Source organism: Canis lupus, chromosome 37 (genome assembly GCF_048164855.1).
Source record: "Canis lupus baileyi chromosome 37, mCanLup2.hap1, whole genome shotgun sequence".
NCBI classification, from domain to species: domain Eukaryota; kingdom Metazoa; phylum Chordata; class Mammalia; order Carnivora; family Canidae; genus Canis; species Canis lupus.
In genome coordinates this window covers 7992411-8019626 of record NC_132874.1, presented here as the reverse complement: position 1 = coordinate 8019626, position 27216 = coordinate 7992411, and the positions used below count along the sequence as shown (strand labels likewise).

The 27216-nt window shown below is 43.1% G+C and overlaps 1 protein-coding gene across 2 annotated transcripts in view; it reads right to left on the bottom strand.

The window, feature by feature from the left end:
* The window catches only part of LOC140626024 (uncharacterized), a 148490-nt gene that overhangs the window by 5535 nt on the left and 115739 nt on the right, over positions 1-27216 (bottom strand). Inside the window, exon 5 of one of the 2 annotated variants that reach the window (XM_072813667.1) lies at positions 20580-20696. In XM_072813667.1, the coding sequence (XP_072669768.1) occupies positions 20621-20696 (76 nt within the window). In that variant the 3' untranslated portion in view covers positions 20580-20620. Of the gene's footprint in view, positions 1-20467; positions 20697-27216 lie in introns of those variants that run through there. The other variant, XM_072813666.1, reaches the window with a different exon arrangement.

The window sequence follows — 27216 nt, the reverse complement described above, 5'->3', positions numbered from 1 at the left end:
GTACAGTACCTTATGTTAATGCTCAGCAAAGGTTAATCATTACTGTCTATATAAATATTTTTAAATTAAACCTTATTATTCCTATGGTTTATATTGAATAGACTAATTCTAATAATAAGTTAATTGGTTTTATTGAACAGACCAAAATCCATGAGGGATAAACAGGAGACAGCTTTCATTTTCTTTCCCAACCACAGCCTTGAAACATACTCTTTCATTTTAAAAATTTATTTTATTTAAATTCAATTAATCAACATATAAAAAAACAAAAAAAATCAACATATATTATTGGTTGAAATATACCTTTTAAATGCCCCTATCTTCCCTTGACATCATCTCAGACTGTAGGTCCATTAGCTTTCCTTTCTACTTAAAGCAAGTCCCATTTAATAGGATTCATTCTGGTGTCAAATTTTAATGCTCACCCGAGCCCAAGCCTCTCTTCTCCCTCCAGCCCAGCCTGACCCCTGGCTCTGACACCTGCACTTCTTCCTCTTGCCTTGCTCTTCTGGCAGGCAAACCTCCTTGAGGATTTACCCATGAACCCCTCCCTCCAGACCCCAACACTCCCCACTAGGCTGCTACCTCATTATTCCTAATTCCCTTCTTCAGTGAATTCTAGGATTTTGCTTAAATAGGCTACATGGGATGGTAGGTGAGGTTTTAAAGGATGAGCTGGGAGACCCTTACCTGCCCCCAGAATGGGATCGTGGCAGCCCCTTGGCTGCTGCCCGATGATGTGGGGGTGCTCAGAGCTTATAAGCCTAAGCTTCAGGGTGTTAGGCAAAAACCTAAGGCAACAGAGAACATCCCATTTCATATTCTGTTACCTGTGTTTCTTCTGGCTCAGCTGAAATGGAATGCTTTTCTCTGAGGGTGAAAGCAATACCTTTTTGGTAGCCCTCTGGAAATAGAACCACCAACCTCTTATTTGCTGGGAAAGCTGGCAAGGAGAAATGCTGAGAGTTTCACCCTTTAGTAAAGACCCATCATTATCTGAAAGGTTTCTTCCACCCTAATACCAACCCATTACACAGGCAGAAATCCCTGAGCATCTTGCTAACTTTGCTAACCTGCTACTGTATCCTCATAGGTTTGTGTAATAAGAAATGGCTTCCTGGTTAAGGATCCAAGCCTTTGACACAGTTCACGGGGGCATGAAGTACTGGCACCATTCTGAGTGCCATCTGAGCATCTCCCAAATGAAGAATGCATGAATGCATCTTTCATTCATGCATGCCTTCCTTCAACACATATGTATTACTCTGTGCTAGATTTGGTGGCTAAAACAATGACTAAGATAGACAAAGTCCATGATAGAGCTCGTAGAACACCTAGACAGGAAACTGATACATAAATCATTACAAATAACGACCAAGAGATAATCAAGAAGTTGTCACTATAAAGGATAATGTTAAAACCTGTATTACATATGGTTCCAGGAGATGACATTTAAGCTGGCAGATACAGAAGAAATGGAGCCAACCTGAGGAAGAGCAGGGGTAAAGGAATTTCCAGATTCAGGTTAGAACATGGGCCATAAAAAGCCTGAAGATGGACAATGCTTGGTGTGCTCGAAAAATTGAAGGGAGGCTTCTGTAGCTGGAATGCAGTGAATGATACTGAACAATCATGAAGACCAGACTGGCCAAGGTCTTATTAACCAAGGTCTTATTCCTTATTAACCAAAGAATCTATAATTCTAAGCATAATAGTAAGCCAGGCCTGGGTTTTGAACAGGAGAATGCCTTATCTTGCTTTTAAACATTGAGGCAGGTTTAATGGTGGTCCTCAAAAAGATATGTCCAAGTCCTAGCCCCCAAAACTTGTGAGTCAGACCTTATTGGGAAAAGGGGGTGTTACAGATGTCATCAAGCTAAAGACCTCAAGTCTGGATTTCCCTGAATTAACCAGGTGGCCACAAATGCAATGACAGGTTCCTTATAGAAGACACAAGAGAGGACATCAGAGCAAAAGAGAAGACAGAGACTGAGATGGGAGTAATGCAGCCGCAAAGCAAGGAATGCCACCAGAAGCTTGAAAATGAAATGAAGGACCCTCCTTTAAAACCTCTGAAGGGCATGTGGCCTTGCCAACACCGGTGGCTTCCGGGGAGCCACCTCAGAGTGCTGGTGGTTTGTAGATTTGTGCAGTCAATTCCAAAGCCAAACATAGGAAGTTAGAACTGAGAATTTTTAAAAGAATTTTAAAAAGATGAGCTGTATCTCATCTCCAAACAGAGTCAAGAACTTTCAATCCATCAACTGCCTTGCACCATACCACTGCACAGTGGGAAGATGAGAACTCATTTTTTTTTCTTGAAATGCTGACAATAATCAGTAACACTGTGTGTATGTGTATGCGATGTGTAGGTCTATGTGTGTGAGCGTGTGTGAGCATGCCTGGGTACACATGCCTGTGCTGCTGGGAGGGACTACACCAGCATTCATTCACTTCGGCCACTAGAGCAGGTTCTTAAGGGGGATGACTCTTCAGGAGCAGCAGGAAGTAAATGGACCAGAACACAAGACTTAAGACTGAGCCATACCCAGCAAGAGAGGTGCTTTACTGACCATTCATCCCTCAGTATAGTCACTCTTTAAAGGAATCCCCAAGCCCACCACGTCATGCTTTTCCTCTTGTTCTACTTTTCTTTTCAGAAGCACTCTTCCTTCCCTGCTCTTCACTCAATATTCAGTTTGATGGCTGAATTGAAGCCTGCAATGGAAAGAATCCAAGCAAATGAGCTCAGAGCCCTGCACAAAGGAGGGGGTGGAGGGGGTGGAGGGGGGAGAGGATGGTGAAGATGAGGGGGGGATGTGTAGGGGCGATGCTATAGAAACAGAAGGTTTGGGCTTCAACCTTGTTGCCATAGGCAGAGGATCCCCATACAGTTCTGCTGTCCTCACGGAGATGGGGTTTGCCTCAGCCAATAGTCATTTTCATTAGCCCTCCATCTCCGGCCTGGGGCTGAATCCCACAGAGCACATAAAAGGCATGCCAACAGTCGAGGATTCCCTATCCTGGAAACAAATCCAAAGCTGTTGCATCCTGTGGCAAAAGCACAGACTGAAAAAATGCTGCCCGGTCACCCCCTCTCATTCTGTTCAGGCCACTGGACACGGCATTTGCCAGCTCCAAATTCACTTTTTGTCCAAAGACTCAATACACCTATTGATAGGGTGTCCAGGAATGGCCTCTCCTTCATCCCTTCCTGGTGCCCCCAGGCAGAAAGCCCAGCAGGCTCAGTTTGTGAGCAGAGCCCCAGCCAACGGAGGACAGGGCCACATGGGGAACCCCGCTCATCTGCATTCAGCTTTCTTGCTTTGTGTCCTGGTCCTGTGCCACGAGAGCGCCCATTTACTGAGATCACCTGTGCACAGCACTGTGCTGAGTACTGAGAGAAGCAGGATAAAAAGAGGAATTCTGAGTCACAGTAGAATGTCCAAATAGGAACACCCAGAAGTTTTGTGTAGATGAAGGATTCCCAGCACCACGTACCACCAGCACACATCTTTCTGAAGGGGCTCTTCTGTGTACCGCCTGTAGGTAAACTGGTTTTTGCTTCCTAGTCTCTCCAGTACATACAGTTGAGGATTGCCTCATGTCTACTTGTTATTTGCTTATGTTTGGGGCAAATTACCCTTTTCAGTGATCTATGTTTTTCTCACCTGTCATATTTTGTCTCTCTCCCAATTTTCTCTCTCTCTCCCGATTTTCAATGTTGGAGACATCTCTGTTCACCATCATATGAACACATACAAATACTTACAAGCTTACATACAAAGGGATTTTCCTTTGGGTACTTTTTTTTTTTTCCAAAAATGGGCTCATACTATATACATTGTTTTGCCATTTGTTTTCGTATTTACCAATGCGCCGTGAACATTCTCCTAATGAACAATGAGCAGATATACTTCTAACTCATTCTTTTTCATAGATACATTATATTCTATATTCTATATGTACAGTGGCTCCCCCCTTATCTATGGGTGATATGTTCCAGGACCCTCAGTGGATGCCTGAAACTGTGGATAATACCAAACTCTATATATACATTGTTTTTTTCCCTATGCATACATACTTATGATAAAGTTGAATTCATGAGTTAGGTATAGTAGGAAATTAACAATAATTACTACTTATAAAATAGAAAATTATAACAATATGACTGCCTGGGTGGCTCAGTGGTTAAGCATCTATCTGCCTTTGGCTCAGGGCATGATTCTGGGGTACAGAGATCGAGTCCCACATTGGGCTCCCCTCAGGGAACCTGCTTCTCCCTCTGCCTGTGTCTCTGCCTCTCTGTGTATCTCTCATGAATAAATAAATAAATAAAATCTTTAAAAAAGAAAAAGAAAGAAAGAAAGAAAGAAAGAAAGGAAGGAAGGAAGGAAGGAAGGAAGGAAGGAAGGAAGAAAGAAAGAAAGAAAGAAAGAAAGAAAGAAAGAAAGAAAGAAAGAAAGAAAATTATAACAATATAGTATAGCAAAAATTATGTGAATGTGGTCTCTTTCAAAATGTCTTACTGTACTGTACTCACCTTTCCTGTCCTTATGATGACATGAGATGAGAAATGCCTATATGAGGAGATGAAGTGAGGTGAATGACGTAGGCATGTTTCCTAGCATTCAGCCTCTACTGACCTTCTGAGCATATGTCAAAAGAAGGATCATCTTCTTCCAGACTGCAGTTAGTTGACTGTAGGGAATTCAAATGTTAGAAGCAAAACCACAGGGGCACCTGGGTGGCTCAGTCAGTTAAGTGTGTCCGCCTTCAGCTCAGGTCATGATCCCAGGGTCCTGGGATCCAGTCCCGCATCAGGCTCCCTTCTCTCTCTCCCTCTGCTGCTCCCCCTGTTTGTTCTCTCTCTCTCTCTCTCTCTCTCTCTCAAATAAATAAATAAAATCTTAAAGAAGAAGAAGAAGAAGAAGAAGAAGAAGAAGAAGAAGAAGAAGAAGAAGAAGAAGAAGAAGAAGAAGAAGAAGCCTCCAAACCACAGATAAGGAGGACTGCATACCTCAACTTATTCAATCATTGATCTACTAATGGTCATTGGGTTACTTCCAGTACAAATACTGCCACTATGAAGAATCTGGATGAAAAGTCCTCCTTCCCATGCCCTTCAATACTGAGTCTGTGTTTCTGGAAGGGGTCTTCCTGACCCAATGAAACAGATGTTGTTGTTAGACTGTTTTTGAAAAACACTACAGTGTCTCCCGTTCCCACTAGCAATAAATGAGAATGCCCTTTTCTCTCCACTTCTAGCCAGCACTAAGTTTTAGTGCTACTTCTCAATTTTTTGGCAAACAATTTAGTGGAAAAAAACTTTAATTATGCTGCCACATGAATTTGTATTTTCTTGATTAGTAGGAAAATTACTTGCCTTTTACAGATTTATTGGCCATTTGGATTTTCTCTTCTGTAAATTGCCTTCTCGTGCCCTTTGTTTATTTGTTTTTTATTGAGATGTTACATTTTTTTACAAGTAAATAGGAGCACTTATGTGCTATGGATGTTGACCTGCAGTCATATTTTTCACAACATGCAATTTATCATGTGCCTTTTTTTTTGTCTTGTAAGCTAATATAATCTTACACATGCTTTTCTTTTATACTTTTAAAGACTGTTTTCTTGCTTAAAAGGTCTCTTTCTCGGGGTGCCTGGGTGGTGTAGTCAGTTAAGCATCCAACTCTTGGTTTCAGATCAAATCATGATCCCAGCATCCTGGGATCAAACTCCATGTGGAGCTCTGTGCTCAGGACAGAGAATGCTTGAGATTCTCTTTCCCTCTCCCTCTTTTCTTGTGTTCCTCACTCTCTCTTTCTTTAAAAATAAATAAATCAAGTCTCTTTCTCACCTAAAGTTACCTAATTTTACTTTATATTTTCTTTTAAAAATATTTATCCCTGTATCCTGAAATATTTACTCATTTTTTTAATGTGGAATTTTTTTTCTATACGATGTGAGGGAGGGGTACAACTTTCTTTTCTTCTTGATGGATAACAATTTTGCCAGCACCAATTTTTTTGTAGCTAAACTGAAAAGCCACTGCTGTCACATACTTAAGTAGCCTTTGTCTCTATTCTGTGCCACTGATCTGTTTGTCTTTTCTCATGCCCATATCACAGTGTTTTGATAACTGTGAGAGATTTGAATTTTTTTGAATATATATTAAGCCTCGTATCCTAAACATCTTCTCCATAGTTGTCTTCGGTATACACAGTATGTAGTTAGCATTCCTAAAAGGCATTTCTTGCTACTTTCTGCTTCTGTTAAGCTGAAGGTGTAGCATCTCCACATCAGTGCCTTAGTTAGAAAGATCTATCATGATTATAGAGTAAGGCATAAAATCTAGGATCCTAGAAACAGAGTTCATCATGAAAATCCCTGGGCTAAAAATCATTCATTTTGCAAAATTTTGTATCTTAGTGCAAATATAGTCTTCAGTCTTTCTATTTTTTGAAAAGATCAGAGAACATACAAACACATGGGGATATGGTTCAAACCACACAGCAAATAGAGTGCTATTCCACCAGATGGAGACCAAGCAGGGTTAGATGTCAGGCCAATCTGTGGTGGAGGTAAGTTCTGGGGAGTCTTGCAAGGTGACAATTGATGAGGAAATCACTGCTGTTTGAGTTCCACCAGCAGGGACCTCAGAAAGCACGTTTAACGAGCCATTCAATTGGGGATATTTCTTTGCTTACAAAATAAGCTGGTGTCACCTAGTTGCTTTCAGCGGGATGCATAGAGCATTGTGATTGAAACCACAGGCTCTGAAATCACCTGGAACTGGCAGCAAGTTCAAGTTTAGCCACTCCTTAAATTACTTTGGAAGTCTTATTTACTCTGTTTTCTTGTATGTACATTTAAGATGTAAATAGTAACTATCTCACAAAGACTTGTGAAGTGGATGAACTAAGACAAAGAAAACAATTTGGCAATAGGAAGGAGTGGGAACCGGTACCTGGCAAGTAGGAAGCACACAATAAATGCCGGTTATTACCACTACTATTATTATGTGTCTTGAGACACTGCCCCTGCAGGGACTGTCCCTCTGGCATGGAAGAGGTTGTGAGCAGATGGGATGCCTGGCCCACTTCGGCTTCACTTAAAAGAAATGAACCTTAAAAGGGCTATTTACCTGTTTAATTGGGATTCTTTGAAGCAAGGCCACAAAAAGAGCCTGAAAGCCAACAGACTGGATGATCATGAACTTCATTTCTAGTTCTGACCTGTCAATTATTTGTCTCCACCATTCCCAGTGGCCCATCCAAGATGGAGCCTAAAATGTTGACCTGAGCTATTTTATAGAATAGGATCAACATAATTCACACAATGACAGCCATTCTGAGTGGACTTGGGATGCTGATTCACCTCACCAGATTCAATTTATGCTCTGTAACTTCATGAGAGGCAGAAATGTCACATATTTCAATAAAAATAGCAACAGTAACAACTAACACTTGTATACTTCCAGGTACTGTTCTAAATACACAAAACCCAGGAGACAACAAGTCAATAAAGGTGATAGAATTTGCAGTGCAGGGAGGTGATGTGACTTGTCTTGGCCACACATCTGTTAGGTAGTAGAACTGGGGCTTGAACTCAAGCAATGGGTCTCCAGAATCTTTACCTCTTCATCACCCTACCTCTCCCACAGTTTTGACTTGGAATCCATCATTTTCTTTCTTTCCATCAGACCTAGAATCTCCATCCTCAGGCCCCGGCTCTTCCGGCTGTCCCCTTGGACTGCAGCCAGCATGACTGGTTGTACAGCAATTCCTGTACCTATGTGACATGTGTCATGAGTTACTTGTGCTATTTACTGAAGACCTACCAGGTTCCTTGGTTCCAGGCACCCTTTAAAGGTATCACATGTGTTATTTTACTTATGTTTACACATTACATGCATTATTATACTTATTATTTACTTGTTATTTTACTTATTCTCACAACAGCCTGCCTATGAAGTAAGCACTATTATTCTGTCCACCTTTCAGAGAAGAAACCCAAGGTGCAAATTCAGTATCCAAGGACACACAGATCTATGTCAGCCAGATTCCAAAGACCCTGCTCTCAGCCACTACTCTGCACTGCCCCAGCAAATAAACCTACAGAATGCTCTGGTTGCTAACTAGCCAGCTTCCCCACCAAGGGAACAGCATTGTACACTCATCTACCATCCATGCAAGAAACCTTGGACTACCCGTTGCCTCCATGTCTCCAAGTCACACAGCTAATATGCCATGAAATCCTACAGCTTCTTCTTCCTTCATCTCTTCCCACGAGCTAAAACTTTCCCAGAGCAGGGCATGTCTACCCTGTACAGTCAAAAGCTATCTTTTCATGTAGTCACAGGAGAAAGGTTTTGGATAATGATTGTGCTGTATGACCAAGTAATATTATTTCTCTGCTGGCTGCTTAGGCAAATGTATGCTATTATCTTTTCATAGGCATGACTTCCAGAAAACATTTTATTTCTCAGGTAGTGAATCCAGAGGGTAAATTCTTACCTGGATGAGACATTAACCATAATCTGGATTTCCTTAATATTTACCTGGTTAAGATCATTTAAAAAAAATTTGGTAAAAATTACCCTCCTACTGAGTCATTTAAGAATGTTATCCTTCTCAAATAATAAGTATTGATCAGTTAATTCTGTCAATGTACTCAATCATGATAGTGTGAACGTGAATGAAATGGCTTTCACATATTTTATTGCTAAATGTTTGGGTTTTTTTTTTCATTCTACTTATATGAAGTCTTAAAAAAGCAAAAACAAATATCTGCAGGTTCCTGTTGGAAATGCAATAAATGGTTTTGCAATGAGAACTTTAACAAACTGGAGTTTATATACAAGAAAATCCATATTTTCACATCCAAAAGTTTGACTGTCCTGAACTAATCCATTCTTCCCCCACCCATTCTTGAGCTTTTTAGGCAACTAAAATGTAAAGTTAAATTTTAACTTTAATTTATTTTACTTAGTGAATAAATTTCACTAGTCTGATCCAACTATGTGAGTACATTTTCTTCTTTAAATTAAAAAATCTTAAATTTTCATGTTTGAAAAATAAAAGCATATATTTGTATTTCTATTTCCTTATAACTGCATCAAGAAACTCTAGAAATATGCCCTAAAAACTAATTTGAAAGCTAACTATAGTGGGTAGGGTAAAGAACTCAATAGATGTGGGGAGAAGAATGGGTGAAAGTTTTCACTGAATTCTTGATAGTACTTGATCATCAAACTACACATTTATTCCATGTTCCAAAAATAAATTTAAAATATCAAATCAAGTTGTTTCTCTACATTTCCCTCTGTGGGTCTGAAACACACACACACACACACACACACACACACACAAATAATTCTCTGCTCCTGGTGTAAATCTTGATTTTATATAGCATGTCATTTATGAAATTAGAGTGGCAACAGAAGAGGAATCTATTTTTCTCTGATATCAAAATTTGCCACTCTCGTGTTATTTTTCTCAGAATATTTGTCTAGGTAAAACATATTATAGCTAGATAAATATTTCCTGAATGACAGCAATTCCTTCAGAGTTGCCTAGAAAGTAATCAGTTTTTGCCTATATAAGCTATAGTTAAATCATGTGTGATGATACGTGTCAACTTTGGTGGGCAATGGTGCCCAGATACTTTATCAAATATTACTCTGCATGTTTCTGTATTTGGATGAGATTTACATTTAAATGAGAGGACTTTGAGTAAAGCAGATTGCCCTCCATAATAAGGTGGGCCTCATCCAATCAGTTGAAGTCCTGACTAGAACAAAAGATGAAACTCCCTCAAGCAAAAGCTAATCCTGCCAACTGACTGCCTTTGGACACTAACTGTAAATTTTTTCTGGGTCTCTAGCCTGCTGGCCTCCCCCATCAGATTTTAGACTTGCCAATCCTTAACAATCACATCAGCCAGTCCTTAAAATAAACTTCTCTCTCTCTCTCTCTCTGTCTCCCTGTCTCCCTCCCTCCCTCTCTCTCCTTCTTTCCCTCTCTCTCCCTCTCTCTCTATCCACGTTTCTCTGGAAAACCCTGACTGATACATCATATAATGGAATGCATTCATTCAACAAACTATGATTTATGACTCAGTGCCAGTCATGTGCCAGGCAATGTATTAGTGCTGGTGGCACAAAGATGATGGTGGGTCAGGGCCCCCATCATCAAGGAGCCCCTGAGTAAGGGAACAAATGAAATAGTTGGTAGAGTGAAGTGTAGCAGATGCCCCTAGTAGCGATAGAGACCTCAAGAAGGAGGGTATACATAGAGTTGCGCAGAGAAAAGGACAAGCTGAACTGATCTTTTGTTCCTTTTTGGTGGAAGGAGAGGGCAGTGATGGCCTACAATGCCCAAACCCCTGCCTGGATTCACCTTCCCTGCTTTGTGCCTATGGCCTGATAGTCACACAAGAGAACTGAATACAATGACAGTGGGACCCATCTGCTGGGCTTGGAATTTATCAGATAAGAGCACACCTACAAATATCAAGAAGAAGTAAAATTAGTAAATAACACCTCTTCTGTTTTTCTGGTCTTCTTTCAAAGTTAATTTAAAGAAAATGATAAGAGCCATGTCCTGATATTTATAGAAATCCAGCTCATAATATATTGATGCAATATTTATAAAGTTCATTTATCACACATATACATTTAGAAATTGTCACTAAAACAATTCATTAATTTTTGAAATCAATGACATACTTATTCATTATTCATTTATTTACTTTATTAAAGTTTATTAAAGTTTTAAAATGAAAAAAAATACTACCACTTTCCTTTTGCCATAATGGTGTTATAAATCTACATGCCATGCATACAGAATGTAAAATGTGCATGTAGTATGTACTTTCAGGGATTATTAGGTGAGACATCTTATATTTTTAGAAGAAATGCATAAGGATGTACACCCATCTGTACACTTCACGAAAGAGAAAACTGCCTAAAAATCTTTCTCCGGTATCCAAAGCTAAAATATTTCTCCAAATCAAGGTCAGATTTTTTAGTAGAGCTAGGATTTGCCTCGGAGTAAGAAAGTGGAAAAATCTAAAATGAAGGAAGGTTAATATTATTAACATGGAGGTGTTCCAGAAAACAACAAAAAATAAGATTTGGAAAACAGAAAGCATAAGCTGTTTGATAGCAGGTTTGATGCTAAATTTACAGGATATAAATGCTGCCCAGCACATAAAGTAAGTGAGAATAAAATATTCCCCGAGCTGCCCTCTGAGAGTCATAGGTGGAACAGGATGGGGAGACAGCATAGCAGCCCCAACCAAGCCTTCCAAGAGGTGTGAAATAAATCATAGAGGAAATGAAATACCAGTTTTCCAGCTGTCTGGCTCCTGTCTCCGACAAGAGAGACAACTCTATACAGCACAAAAGGCCCGGCAGGCGGCAGGACAAGCAGCGCCCGGGCCCTTTCAAGCCCCGAGCATCCTTCATTAGGCCTGTTAGAACATCATCCAGTTAGAACATGAAATGCACTGGACATTTGTTTTGCTGATACACACAGATGGTTGAGGATTTAAACTGAAAGAGAACCAGGCAGACACTGGATAAGCTATCCCTTGCTGCAGGCAGATACATCTTGTCATTATCACAATGATTTTTATTTTTCCTGTTAGTAAAAAGTATGGGGGTGGGTGGAGGCCGCCCTGCACGTGTGTGTGTGTGTGTGTGTGTGTGTGTGTGTGTGTTTAATGGTTTAGCTCTAATCAAAACTAAACATTTTCCGCAAGCTTCCAGAATGAAGTTGTGCTCATGAAAACACTAAAAACAAGAGATAAGAACATGTTCTAACCTTTCAATCAGCCCAAGAAAGGATAATACTGAATACTATGCTATCATCAGATTTACAGCTTTTTTGACATTGTGAGTACTTTGGGAATCCTCGTTCATTTCCATTGTATAAAGTTTATTACCAGTTAAAATCTAAAATGGTAATGCCTATTTTTAGAAGCACACGGGAAACATCCGCCTCAGACAAGGAATTTGCTAGATGTTACCCTCTCTAGACTGCTCCACAAAGCCAGGGCGAGCCCAGTGTACAAGCCCAAGCCCTCACACGGTGCTTGGAGAATACGGTCACCCCAATAGCACCTGTGTCACCTCATTTCATACTCAGAAGCCCTTGAGGTAGGTATATGTATCTCCAATTTATGGAAGAAAACACAAGTTCAAAGCAGTTACATAGAGCGAGTCCCACAGCCAGCTAACTAGTGACAAGTGTGACATGTGACAATCTTTATTCATCATGCTAAATCCCAAGTGAAATCAGAATCCTCACCTTACTAGTTTTCAATATAAGGGATTACTTGCCTTGATGAAAATGAATAAGTGGTAGATCTTCACCTGGGGTAACTGTCACCGTGACAGGTGCGTTCTGTGAATATCTGAGACGCAGAGAAGCTGGTGGCCCTCCTGCCTTCTCGCTGCCCTCCCCACAAAGCCAGCATGCTTTCAGGCTATTTACCTTCATCATCCTCTGAGACCTTGTTAGTATCAAGTCCAAGCCCAGAAATGAGCAGCATCCCTGCTGGGGATTTCTCTGACTTCCTCCAAACTTCTAAAACTATTTGGGAAGAAATTCAGGAGGCAGTTCAGGAAAAGGAACTTTGAAAAAACAGCAGTGAGATGTACAAATGGGAAAGAGCCAGCACAAGCATGGCAGCCAACTGTCTGCAGACCGTCATCTGCCAGAAGATTTACGATTTAATCAGAGCTTTCCTCCTGTTGATGAGAGTAGTGAACACTGGCCCTTGGAGGAAGGATTTAGTGGATTATTGGATCCAGGGAAGAAAGGCGGGGAAGCACATAATCATAGTCTTCAGGTACCCAAGGAGATGAGTCTCCATTTCCTTGGACTGCAAAGCAGAAAGAAAAAAAAGAAGGAAGGGGAATAAACCCATGCCAAAGCAGGAGGCATTAAGACTGCCAATAAGAAAACCTAATTTCGTCAGTACCCCGGTGATTCTCAACCTGTTTGGGCTTGTCCTTCCTTGTTTTTGTTTGTTTTTATGACAGAGTTTTGAAAATCACCCAAGGGGAAAAAAGACTGGGTGACATATGTACACACGTATTAAAATTAATGGGAATTGAAATTAATTTCGCTGCTAGTGACCCAGCCAGGGTTTTAATGCCACGCTCTGGCTGATGGGGCAGGCAGGTTTTGCAGGGAGGGACAATTCGAGATAAGGCTGTCCCAACCCGTTCTCGTGCCTAAGCTAACACTTCACACTGGCACTTTGGAAACTGTCTCTGCCTTGCCCCTCAGCCATGTTACCCCAGCAGCCACACACTCAAGGACCTAGTGCCTGCCCTCCTGGCAGAGGGAAAGCCCCAGGTGAGGTAGATTTCCTGTGGAAGCAGATTTTCCACTCCTTGAGCATGACTGAGATAGCAGGGTGTTCAGGAAACAGCCCAAGCTGAGGTCAGGCAGACGTAGGTTCAGATCCCTCCTCTTCCTTTGGGTTTATAACCCCAAACAAGTTATGTAGCCTTTCTGAACCTCAGTCTCCTCAACTGTAAAATGGGAAGGTAATGTCACCTTTGTTGGGATGCAGGACTCATGTGAGACTAAGCACAGAAAAAGTCAGGCTGTATAGGATGCTCATATATGAGCTACCTTTCCTCCCTCTCCCCCTCACCTCAGTTAAGTTACCTCTGGGGTCACCATGGTATGGGGACTGTCTGAGCAGAAGGCAGTGTCCTCATGATCATGGGATATTCATTTTCCTATTGAAAATGAGAAGACACAGGTTCTGTTTTGCCAAGCAAAGAGAGTGGGGAAAAAATCAGCCCTGCTTACAAAAGGTAATGATTTATGCAAAGTATACATGATTAGAGAGCTAGCTAACTATCAAAAATACCTTTCTTACACAAAAGGAGCACTCAGGACTTTATTTTATAATATTTTTTAAGTAGGCTCCACATGCGGCTTGAACTCACAACCCTGAGATCAAGAGTCAGATGTTGTACTAACTGAGTCAGATATGTCTTCTGTGTCAAGGGAAACAAAGCAAAAATAAACCATTGGGACATAAAATAAAAAGCTTCTGTACCGTAAAGGAAACAATCAACAAAACTAAAAGACAACCCCGGCAATGAGAGAAGATATTTGTAAATGAGATATCTGGTAAAGGGTTAGTATCCAAAATGTATAAAGAACTTATAAAACTCAATACCCCCCCCAAAAAAAACCAAATAGTGCAGCTAAAAAAAAAAGGGCAAAAGACATGAATAGACATTTTTCCAAAGAAGACATGCAGATGGCCAACAGACACATGAAAAGACACTCAAGATCACTCATCATCAGGGAAATGCAAATCAAAACTACAATGAGATGTCACCTCCCACCTGTCAGAATGGCTCAAATCAACAACACAGGAAACAACAGATAATTGGCAAGGATATGGAAAAAGAAGAACCCTCGTGCACTGTTGGTGGGAATGCAAACTGGTGCGGCCACTGTGGAAAACAGTGTGGAGGTTCCTCAAAAAGTTAAAAACAGAACCACCCTATAATCTAGCAATTGCACTACTAGGTATTTACCCAAAGGATACAAAAATAGTGGTTCAAAGGGATCCATGCACCCCTATGTTTATTGCACCATTATCTGCAACAGCCAGATTATGGAAAGAACCCGAATGTCCATCGACTGATGAATGGATAAAGAAGGTGTGGTATAGATATACAATGGAATATTACTCAGCCATAGAAAAGAATGAAATCTTGCCATTTGCAATGATGTGGATGGAGCTAGAGAGTAGCATGCCAAGTGGAATGAGTCAGTCAGAGAAAGACAATTACCATATAATTTCACTCATATGTGGAATTTAAGAAAAAAAAAACATCAAACAAACAAATCAGAGGTGGATCGAGGCAAATCAAGAAACAGACTCTTAAGTACAGAGAACAAACTGATGGTCACCAGAGGGGAGGTGAGGGGGGTAGATCCGGGAAATAGGTGATGGGGATGAAGGAGGGCATTGTTGTGATGAGCACCGGGTGATGTACGGAAGTGTTGAATCACTATATTGTGCACCTGAAACTAATGTTACACTGTATGTTAACTGACTGGAATTTAAATAAGAACTTTTAAAAAGGGGGTGGGGGAGAAACTTTCCAGTTTGAGGTCAGGGACCCCCTGGCACTGCAAGCTTGTCCATTGCTCCCAACTCTGGAGGAAGCCAACTTCACAAAGATCCTTAGTTGCCCACTGGGGACGTTGGGGTGTTTGGCAGAAAATGAGTCCAGAAGTTGATTTCAATCTACCCTCGGGTGCACTGGTGAGGTTGTCCAATTTCAGCCTCACAGCCCACTCTGCACAGACACGCATGTACATTCACACACAAAGAGGGAACTTAGTCACGGATGCAGGTATTTCAAAAACTAGCTTCCACAGGTAAATCTTAGCAACGATAGTGTTGCATAAGAATCCTCCTTACCAGATCTCCACAAACAATTCCCGTGCATCTACCACTGCCCATCATGGCTATACCCAAAATCAGTTTGCTGGTCCCTTACACCAGCATCCCAGAGCTTTTGTGAAGATGATAAATAATCTAGACACTCACTAATATGTGATCTGAATATGCCAATTCCTTAATCAGGCAAAACTTCACATACTTTACGAGTAGAAGATCTCCTTCTACATGTCTCCTTCAACAACTCACAAGGACCACCTCCAGTACGGTGGTTATACTTCGACTCTCTACTGATTGAGATTAAATAGGACAAAAAGATATAACACGTTACATACTCACAAAAGCATCCGTGCCCAGTTTATACTTTATCTGTATCATATCAGTCTACAGAAAACACATGGCATGCCTATGGAGTCTCAGGTTCCACGTGCAGTGATTCCAATTCTTCCTGGAAGTCTGATACCCACAGGCCAAGAACTATTAATACAGGATGCACATACCTGCAGAGCTGCTGCATGCTCTGTACAACTAAAGCAAAAATATGCTGTGACAGCAGTAAAATTAAACTTCTCTCAGAAATTCTGTGGTTTGAAACGCCATGGTCCACCTTCAAGATCCCAAGCCTTAACCAGGGTGTGCTAGGCCCACTGGGGATGGCAATGCTTCATCTCTCACCATGGGATGCAAATAATGCAAGCCTCCTTGATTAATGGACATGACCAGCTTTAAAAAAAAATTGAATATGGTAAATTATTAGGAGGTCACAGTGATGTTAACCTGACATGAACTCAGCATGTCAACTTGGTTTCAATTTGGCTCATATTATCAGTGTTTCTAGGCAGCCTAATTTGGTTTAGATGTTTATTTTTAATTTGGTTCTGTAAAGCACTGGGGGATGAACATATTTCCCAAAAGGAAACAAATAAAGTTAATTCCAAGGGACTTTACACTTAGCAGCAAAGCATTCTCCAGAACAGGAGAGATGATAAAGGAAGCTGAAAATTTGTGTTCCATTTGCTTTGCTACCCTGTTAAAAAAAAAAAAAAAAACTCTCTGTGAAATATGCTTCAGGTTCTTTGCTCTGGGAGGTCTGGTTCCTGTTTGTCTCTCTCTTACTCTCTTACATTTCCCAGTGTGTTCTGCCTTCCTCATATACTCTTGCTACTCTGTTCTTCTTTCACCCCCTTATGTATACAATGTTCCCTCCTACCTCAGGACCTTTGCACATACTCTTCATTTTATTTGGAATGTACTCTCTTCTCCTTTTCACTCTGTTAGTACCTACCTCTCCCTGAGACTCAACTCAAAAGCATTCATTCTCTAGGAAATTTTCTCCAATGTCCCTGTTGTCACAAAAAAAAAAAAATTGTGTGTGTGTGTCTGCAGGGCTTGGGGGTGAAAAAGCAAGGGAAAAGATATAACTTCTCCTGGTATCCATGTCTCTTACCCTCTTTGCACTTTTCACAGTTTCTATTTTACAATCATTTGTGTAGTTATACTATTTATATGTGTCCCCCACTAAATTCCAAGTTCCATAAGGACACAAACCAGGTCTCTATTTGTTCAGTATTTTTTCCCCAACATGTGAGACACTGTCCAGAACATAGAACAGCCTCAAGAAGGGGCATGGCCTCATTTGTTGAATGAATGAAACATGTGTTATTATTTGCTCTATGCTGAAAATCATAATCAATAGAGGGAAACGGAAGAAGTGGTACTGAGCGCTCCTGACATTGCTGGGGGCGACGTGGTATGAGGCAGGTGGGGTTGAAAGCCAGGCCACGACTCGGGTATTTCCCAGCAATGCCAACTCTAGCAAATACATTTAACCTCTCTGAGCTTTGGCTTTCCCTCCTGCAAATTGTAATAATAATGTCTACTTCAAAATATTGTTGTGAAGGTTGATTAAGATGTATATAAGATAAAAAGTGATTGGTTTCTCTCAATTGTATTATTTTCTTACATTTTGCTTTGCAAAGACAAAAGTGCGAAATTCGGCTGTGCAATATCATGTCCCCAAAGGGACCAATCTAGCTGGTCAGCCTCTGGGGAACCCCCAATTCACGTTCTACTTCTTTCGGCAGAATAGACAGATTTTCAATACGGGAGGACACAGAATGAGACTTCTTAAGACAGAAGCTTCAGGAGTTAGAGACCACGTGCAGACCACTCCCTGAATTTAAAGACACTTTGAAACTGGGAGCCCTTTGTACGGAGGGACTACGGAGGGACTTCAACAGCATGTCTTCAAGTACCTCCCGGTTCCTCTCTTTCCAAATTCATGTGTCATTTTGGAAAAAGCTTCAAAATAGCTTTGGAAACAACTTTAAAATAGCATCAGCGATTCCATTTATTTTAAGTACACACACAGGCTAATCTAAGCTGTCGGAAGTGGGGGCAGTGGTGACTCTTGGGGGAGGGGCCATGACCAGAAGGGAGAATAAAGGGCACTGGAAGGTTCTGTTTACTGATCTGAGCGTTGGTTACCCAGGTGTGTTCCCCTTGTGAAAACTCATAGCGCTGTTCTCACAAGACGTGCACATTTTTCCATACATGCTATGTTTCATTTAGGGTCTGTGGAAACTGTTGAGACTTGAAATTGCCCTGTACCTCTGCTATGATGGCTGTCATTTAAATAGTAGGGTCTGGAAGTCAGTTTGTGATATTCTCTCCCTCCATCCCTCCTTCGCCCTCCCTCTCCGACCCCCACACCCCTGCAGAAGCATGCACACATACGTATGTGCACACACAGACGTCTTGGTCACTCACCTTGAGGACCCATTTGCCACCTAGATCCACAACAGACCCTACCTGTTTCTAGTTCTAACTCACCAAGACCCAGACTCTAGAATATTGTCCTGTCCTTAGTAAAAGGGATTTATTATAAAAGTTTAAGTAACTTAGTATCTCAGACCTTTAGCATCCCCTCCTGCCCCACCTAGCCCACACATACCTATCCACACCATACATACATATCCACCTTCATCCACACCGAGCAGCCAACAGATAGTTCCAAAATGTCAAGTCACCCCTCATTACAGAGGAAATGTCAGCGTCTCCCCAGATTCATATGCTGAAGCCCTGACTTCCAGTGTGATGCTGTTTAGAGGTAGGGCCTTTGGGAGGCAATGAGATTTAGATGAGGTCATGAAGGTGGAGCCCCCATGATGAGGCTGGTGTCCTTATAAAAGGAAAAGAGACCAGGGCTCTCCCCTAACACCAGCATGAGGGCATAGGAGGAGGGCAGCCATCCGTAAGCAAGTCAGAGGGGCCTCACCAGAACCCAACCACGTTTACCTGACCAGGGATTTTTAGCCTCCAGAACCATGAGAAATAACTTTCCACTCCTGTAGAACCATTCTCAGTACCAAAAACCATCCTCTTTCCTAAACTTTCACATGTCTTTCCATTTTGCCTTATAATAAAATTCAAATCCCTTGTCATGTCCTACAGACTCCATGAGGTCTGGCTCCTGCCCCCTTCTTCAGCCTCATCTTGGAACACAGACCTGTGTCACGGTCCTCCTCCTACCTCTCTCTCCTGTCAGTTCCTCACTGGGCCTTGTCCTTTCCTCCACCTGGGCCTCGTCATTTCCTCGGCCTGGACCTCACAACTTCACACACATGGCCATGTTCTATCCTTCCAGTCACAACACAGAAGGTTCTGCTCCTGCTTGACCTTCCTTGGCCACCCGATGGTCCCTCTCATTATCCAGCATTACTTCCTTAACAGCACTCACCTCTGTCTGATATTTTTCTTCCCCTTTTTTTCCCAGCTTTATTGGGGGGTATCATTAACAAATAGAAGCTGTCTACATTTCAGGTACACAATTAGATGTTTGATACATCTGGTATTTCCCAAATTATTGACATATTTACTTTTCTATCTTATGCTCTCTCTTGCTAGAATGTGGGGGTCCATGAAGTCCAGAATCTTGCTTTTCTGATTGCCTTTCCCCACCCTTCTGGTCTAGTAACATGCCTGGCACATCTGGTCCACAGCTGAAATGTATGGAACGAGAGAAGGACTGAATAAACATCAAATCCTGTTTTACTCTTGCCTCTGTTTTTTATCTGTGATCAAGTCCCCACCCTGTACCCAGCTTCTTATCTGACACTGCCATGTCTGGGTCTCTGCCCTAAAAATCCTGCCCCCTCTTCTATTCTCCCAAACTGGTCCTCGTCTCACTCCTGCCAGGCCCCGCCCAGGAGGCCCTCCCGTCTGCTGCCAGTTCCCCAGGGAGCTAATCCCACTCACCCCCCCCCTTCCTGTGCTCTACCCCACCCACCTCAGCCCTGCCTCTTCCCCACGCCCACCACCTGCCCGTGCTTCCACATGCCACCTGCTTCGTATCTCCACCCCAGGGGCCCCACCCATCGTCCTGCGTGCTCCCCACAGCCTGGCACTGGCAGGTGGGGCCCGCAGTTTGGCCTGCTGAGTCCTGACCCAGCAACCCAAAGGACTCAAAACTCCAAGTTGACCAGTACCATCTGCTAAATGTCACCCACTTCACCTAGCTTCCTCTTGCCCCACTGTCCCTGCTTTCATGGAGGCTCCATCATTTCTCCTAAACTCTGGCAATAGCCTCTTTACAGGACTCACCTCTCCTGTTCCCCAGTTTCTCAACTAATCTTTGAATTACTTTCAAAATTAGAAAAATAATCTATGAAAGCATTTATTGAGCATATATTTTGTATGATGTCTATTGCTAGGCACTAGAAAGGGTGCAAGGAGGGTACAAGATATGACCCTTGCCATTCTGGGCTTCACAGTCTAATAGGGGTGGATTAAACCAGCCTTAAGGAGCTGGTTGCAAGGAAAAGATGGCAAGCAGCATAAGAAGGGAAGTAAGCTAGACCTGCAAACATGAGAAAACAGGGGTTGGAAAGGGGTAGCAGGGACGAAAAGAAGAAGAGCAGATTGTGAGTTCCAGCATGGCGAAGACCAGGGCTTCCCATTGCTTCCCTCCAAGTAGGTGCTCAGTTAATGCATGGAAATGAATGAGTAACTCTAGTACAAACCCTTTTATTTTATGCATTAAAAGAGTCCTGAGGTCCCCAGAGTTAAATTACTTGTTAAAAAGTCATAAAACTGATTAATATATGACCAAAGCCCAAATCTACCTCCCAGTCAGGGCTCTGTCATCTGCACAGCACAGCTGACCTCAGCGCCTTCTTCTCTGAGCTGAGGCCAATTTATTTTTCATCTCAATGTCATCTTCATATCCCTTTAAACATCTTCTGCAATAGAAGAACAGTTTGGATCATCCTTGGCACTAAAAATAAACTTTTCCCATGTTCAAAAAGTTGATTATAAAAACACAGGGTATCATGCTGTCATTTAGCACGTGGCTTTGGTATGTGAGTATTAAATATAAAATAAATTCAACTGGACGTGGTGCCACTTTGCTAGAAAGAACTTACACACTTTGGGGATCCCTGGGTGGCTCAGCGGTTTAGCTCAGGGCGCGATCCTGGAGTCCCGGGATCGAGTCCCACATCGGGCTCCCGGCATGGAGCCTACTTCTCCTTCCTCCTGTGTCTCTGCCTCTCTCTCTCTCTCTCTCTATGTCTATCATAAATAAATAAATAAATAAATAAATAAATAAATAAATAAATAAATAAATAAATAAATATTTTTTAAAAAAAGAACTTACACACTTTAATGTCCCCCCCCCCATACCAACTTCTCTCCTTTTGACAGGGTGTTTTTCCAGAAGGGGCCTACATCACTGTAATATACTACTTAATCTGCATATCATGAGCTTTCAAAGCACACCTACTAACATACCTGTGTGTTGTTTATTTTTATTGTGGTAAAATATACTTGACATAAAACTTACCATTTTAGCCATTTGTAAGTGCACAGTTCAGCGGCATTAAATGCATTGACAAAATTGTGCAATCATCACCACTGTCCATCTCCAGAACTTTTTCATCTTCTCAAGTAGAAACTCTGAACCCATTAAGCAGTAACTCCCCCACCTCCCATAGCCTCCAGGTAACCCACCATTCCACCTTCTGTTTCTTGAGGAGTTTGACCATTCCTGGGACCTCAGATAGGTAAAATCATACAATATTCATCCTTCCGTACCTGGCTTATTTCACTTGGCACAATGTCCCCAAGCTTCATCTATGTTGTAGCAGGTGTCAGCATTTCCTTCCTTTTGAAGGCTGAATAATATCCCCTTATTTATACATATACATCACATTTGTTTATCCTTTTATCTGTTAATAGTTAATTTGTTTCCGTCTTTTGGCTATTGAGAATAAAGTTGCTATAAACATTGGTGTACAGGCGTCTATTTGAGTCCCTGCTTTCAGTTCCTTTGGGTATATACCCAGAAGTGGAATTGCTGGATCATATGGGAATTCTATGTTTAACTTTTTGAGGAACCTCCCTGTTACTTTGCACAGCAGCTGCACCATTTTACATTCCCCCACCAAGGCATAAGGGGTCCACTTTATCCACATCCTCATCAACATTGGTCATCTTCCTTTTTTTTTTTTTTTAATAATTACCATCCTAGTGGGTATGAAGTAGTATCTCATTAGTTTTGATTGCCTGAGTGTTTCTGTGTGTGTGTGTGTGTGTGTGTGTGTGTGTGTGTCGTATGTGCATACAAAGATAGAGATAGCTAAAGATAGAGATAGGAAGAGAGCAGCTGACTCTCTTGAGGCTGGAAAAGACCTCTGTCATTAGATCTGGAGCCCCATCCTCTCAGTAAGGCCAGGACAACAGTCCCCAGAGAAAGGACATAGCTTTTGATCTTGACCCAGGGGCCGTGAGCAAGTCCACAGAGCTTCCAGAAGCATGTTAGGCTGAGAAGCTGGCATCTTTCCATGCCTTTTCAAAACTCACTTCCTGAAGATTGTTCAGAACCTTGGGGTGAGAAGGAGAAGGGAAGAGGAGACAGAGGATTAGGAAGCATGTCAGAACCCAACATGGCCACGCAGAGGGTCATGCAGGCCCATGAGTATCTTCATTAGGGGAAGGGACTGGGCTTCTCAGTTGCCAAAGCTAATCATACAACAGCCAGGGTCCAGCTTGGACTCAGAGACAGAATCAAATACTAACAGGGAAAAATTCAAAATCTGGATAAAGTTACTCTGGAGGTCAGAATCTCAGAGATTAGGATCTAGAGGGAAGAAGGGGCAAAGTAACAGGAAACAAGGTCAAAAAGCTAAAAAACCCAGTTTGCGCTTCTAAATTGAGATCAGTGACACAGGAAATGAAAGAAAAATTGAGGCAGGATGGTTCAAGTTCACTAAGACCTGTGATGTAGAGAGAAGCAGATCAGGACATGTTGATGGAATCCCCAACACCTCTGGCTAGGCCTGGTGGCGTGCCTTCTCTCCAGCTGACAGCCATTCCTACTCTTGCCCTGGAGGATAATACCCTCGAAGTCTTTCTGAGTTGCTCTTAGGCAAACCGTAACATTTATTTCCCATTTTTTCAGTGGAGTGAGCAAACAGATCAACCAAGGGTTCTACCTCTGTCCAAAATGAGTCTGCCCCCACTGCCAAACTAAAAGGAGAAAAAATTTTAGACTGCTTATAGGAGGCAATGGACCCTAGAGAGAAGTTAGTAGGGAATTTGGAGACATGGCATGGTACGTGAGATGCCCACCTCCTAATGTGCGCACCCTGTATAATCCCTTCTCCTTGAGGATGGGCGGGGTCTGGGAATATGAAGGGATCTCATCCTCACACAAAAGGGGGACAATCCTGGGTGGGCCTGACCTAATCAGAGGAGCACTTAAAAGCAGGAGTATTAGAGAGCCATTCTGCTAACCACGTTGTGAACTGCGGATAGAGGCCACATGACAAGGAACGGTGGTCATCCCCTGGAACCTGGCGGCCTTCCTCTGCCAAAAGCCAGCAAGAAAACCAACACCTCGGGCTTAAACCACAGGGTGGTGTATTCTGTTAAAGACCTATGAGCTTGGAGAAGGACCTGAGCCCCAGATGAGGGCCCAGCTCCTGCTGATACTTTGACTTCAGCTTCAGAGACCCTGGGTGGAAGATCCAGCTACCTAAAGGTAGGCTTCTGACCCATGGAAACTAAGTTTGTGGTAATCTGTTATGCAGAAAAGGAAAAAAAAAAAAGCCCCCAGAAAACGAATGCACCTTGCCAACTGGGATGAAAGACACAAGCAGCAGGTAAACCTGAATCTTGAGCTTCTTTGATTTGCTCTTTGTGATGTAGAACAATAGATCAATCCCCACTTCATAGATCCGTAGATCCACGTGAGACCTTAGAGAGCATCTCATCCACCCCTCGGAGAGGTTTAAGTGGCGCGCTCAAGGCCATGCTGCTAATGAGTGGCAAACACAGTGGTCAAACTTAAACATGCCCATATTTGGAAGGAGTTCTGCGGCAAAATGGGTCAAGGATGTAGAGACTTAGAAACTGCAGGAGTTCTAAATATCATCCTCTTGAAGCTCCTCTGTTTCAGGCAGGAAGAAACTGAGGCATAGGCGATGAGGGGATCTGCAGCGTCCCCTCCAGGTAACAAACCCAGGTCAAAGCACCAGGTGCGGCTGCATAACCACCCCATGCACGCAACTGCCCTTCCAAACAGAGATCAGTGTGTGCCTCACCGTTGATCCCCAAATAAATAAGCAGCAAGTAAGATGCAGAAGAGATACACCGGCTCCTCGACAGCCAACCGGGTTGTTTCCAGCTCACGTGGGACAGAGTTACAGGGCCACCAAAATGGCCAGGGCTTTATCCTTTGCAGGAAGGCTCAGCTGCATCGAAGGACAAAGTGGGGAGGGCTGGGAGGTGCAGGGAGGGGCAGGCTTGTGAGGCTTTTTTTTTTTTCTTTCTAGAAGCTTAGAAACAAAAGAAAATATTGCAGCTTTGCTAGTCAAGGACCTTTTGTGGAGGTTGATAGGCGTCGGTCAGATTTGGGGTGTGTGTGTGTGTGCATGTGTGTGTGTGTGTGACCGAATAGCTTGTCAGAGCCTCATTTTCCACGATGCAAGTCTCCCCGAACTGATAACACTCTAAATAACAGGTGAGTGACTCCTGGCAGGAAGGAGATTGTCTGACCTCATTGTTTGCCTTTTCCCCCCTCTTTGTTCTTCACAAATAAAGGTTTTTTAATAAACTGAAAGGTCCTCCGCTCTTGCCTGATGATAAAATGAAAGGAACCAGTGAGGTATGGTACAACGTGGCAGCAAAAAAGGAGAAGCTCATCAGAAAATAACAAAGGTGCAAGGTAAAGATAAGGCAGCTGTCAGAGATTAATCCTGCCCGCCTGATTGTTTTCTTTAATACCAAAGCCTGCAATAGCAAGCGATAAGTTTGCTGAGTAATTTGGTTTTTGGTGAGGAAATAAAATTCAGGTAGGCCCCATAATTGATTTCCCTTTCTTTAGTTTTCTAAACATTAAACAACAACAACCACCACAGAAAAGCCCTGCTCCGGCGACTCTCGCTTCTCCCCGGCGGCACTGCCCCCGCTGCCCTCTCGACCCAGCCCACCTTCTCCATCAGCCTTGAGCTTCTAGAAGGCGGGTAGGAGTGAGCAAGGAGAGGTCCCCCCTCTCGTGGCCACCTTCGACCTTCAGTGCCGTTTCTATCCAATCCCGGAATCCAGGTGTGTTATGGACTGAATGGTGCCCTTTCCCCCACAATTTTGGAATCCTTACCCCCAGTCCCTTGGAATATGACCTTATTTGGAAATAGGATCTTTGCAGGGGTAGGTATCAAGTTAAAACGAGGTGGGTTCTGGTCTACTAGGACTGGTGTCCCAGACACGTGTGCACGGGGCAGGGAAGAGAGGGGTCGTGGGGACATCCGGGCACACCCCAAGACAGAAGGGCCAGATTGCCAAGAAACCACCAGAAGCTGGGAGAGAGGCACGGGACAGGTTCTCCCTCGGAATCTCCAGGAGGAACCAACTCTGCCAAAGCCTTGATCTTGGACTCCAGCCTCCTGAACTGCGGGACAATACATTTGAGGCAAAATGCTGAATCTCTGACTCCCCATCTCCTGAATTTGCGAGATCCTCGTGAGCGCTTATAGACCAGCGCTCTCCAAATTTGAGTGTGCGTAGGAATGAATCACCTGGAATCTTGGTAACAGGCCCACTGACTCAGTCTGGGGTGGAGCTGCAGAGGCTACAGTCCTCACTAGCACCCAGGGGAGGCAGAAGCGGCTGGTGTCTGGGCCACACCCGAGGAGCACCTTAGATCATTGCAGAGCGGAGGTGTCAGTAAGGAGGCTTGGGAGAGCGGGACCCTGTGGTTGCCCAGAAGCAAAGCTGAATGGGGCTGCACAACTCAGCCAATTCAGAGGTCTTTAGGCTGCAAAAATCTTCAGCAGGGTCAGAGGGAAAAAACACAACAGGCAACATCTGTAGGGGTGAAGCTGGGGAGCTCTCAAATGAGAAAGTGTGGCGTGTGCACGCGCACCCAGATGCACACTCACAGCAGCAGAAGCCTTATTTATTGTGACAAAATGAACAGCCCCCAGGTTGCTCATCCAGCAGCTAATTTCTCATCTTATCTATTATGTGAATGAGATGGGAAAACAGTTTCCTGTTTCTCAGATATCACTGACATGAAAGATACTGAACGAATTCCCTGGAAAGCTGTGCAGTCGCCTCCATCCGCAGGCTCACTGGTTTTAATAGGAGGCACTGATGTAGCCAGGGCTGCTCCCAGATGGAGAAACGAGGACCGAAGCTTCTTTGCAGATGCCCCATGTTGAAACCACCTTGGAAGATGGCTGAGAGGATGGTAGGTGTTTTTTGGTGGTAATACTCCACAGCAGATACTTCTTGAGGCCAAATGATTGGCCTGGGAGTGGTTTGAGACCGAGGTCCTACATGGCCCACCTCCAAGCTGGCTGTGTGATGGGGTGAAGGATCCTCATCAGGAAGGAGGGCCAGCTAGCAGCCGCCACTTCCTCCTCCACCCTGCCCTCCCACCCGTTCAACAAGCCCAAACAGCTCCCCATACACTCTTCCCAAGGCCCCAGTGATCACAAAACTCCTCCAAGAAGGATGATGCCTCTGCTCTGGTCCAACTTAGCATGCCTTGGGCAATCGTACCTCTTCACGAGCATTTGGTTCAGTTCTCTCTTATTAATGATGAAGAGACTGAGGTCCAGAGTGGTAGAGAGATTTGCCCAAGGACATCTAGCAGGTAAGTGGCTGAGCCTTTGGGGTCCACGCAGTGGTCAAGGTCTGCCACAAAGGCAAGTCAGAGATAGAGAACAGCATCACGGGGGGTGAGAGGGTTGTCTAAAGAAGACAGGACAGCCAGAAAAATCCTCCTGACTCAAGAGGCTCCAGGTTTTGACCCAGAAACATAACCTATCTGAGAACAGATGACGATGTGGAGAGAGAGCAGGCAATCCCACAGGAAAGACTCCCGGCTTGGGCTGCTCACTGCAATCATCTGAGTGGGTTTTTTTTGAAAGCTGATGCCCGGGCTCCACCCAGATAAAATTCATCTCAATTTGTCAGGCCTCATGGCTGGTGAACCTGTGAGAAAGACAGACTCTCAGGCCCCACCCAGTCCAACTGAATCAGAATCTGGGTGATCCCCAGGTGTGCTAAATTTTGAGAAGCGCTACATGGGCCTCATACTTAAACTACAAGATGCCCAGGTGTGAAATTGTGATTTATAATAAGAAATGTCTTTGGTCTCCCTCCCCAGTTCTGGCAGAGAGCCCCTAAAATCTTTGGAATTTCCTAGGCGATCAGAGTGATAAAGTTGTCTTTTGTTATGTTAGTGAGGCAACT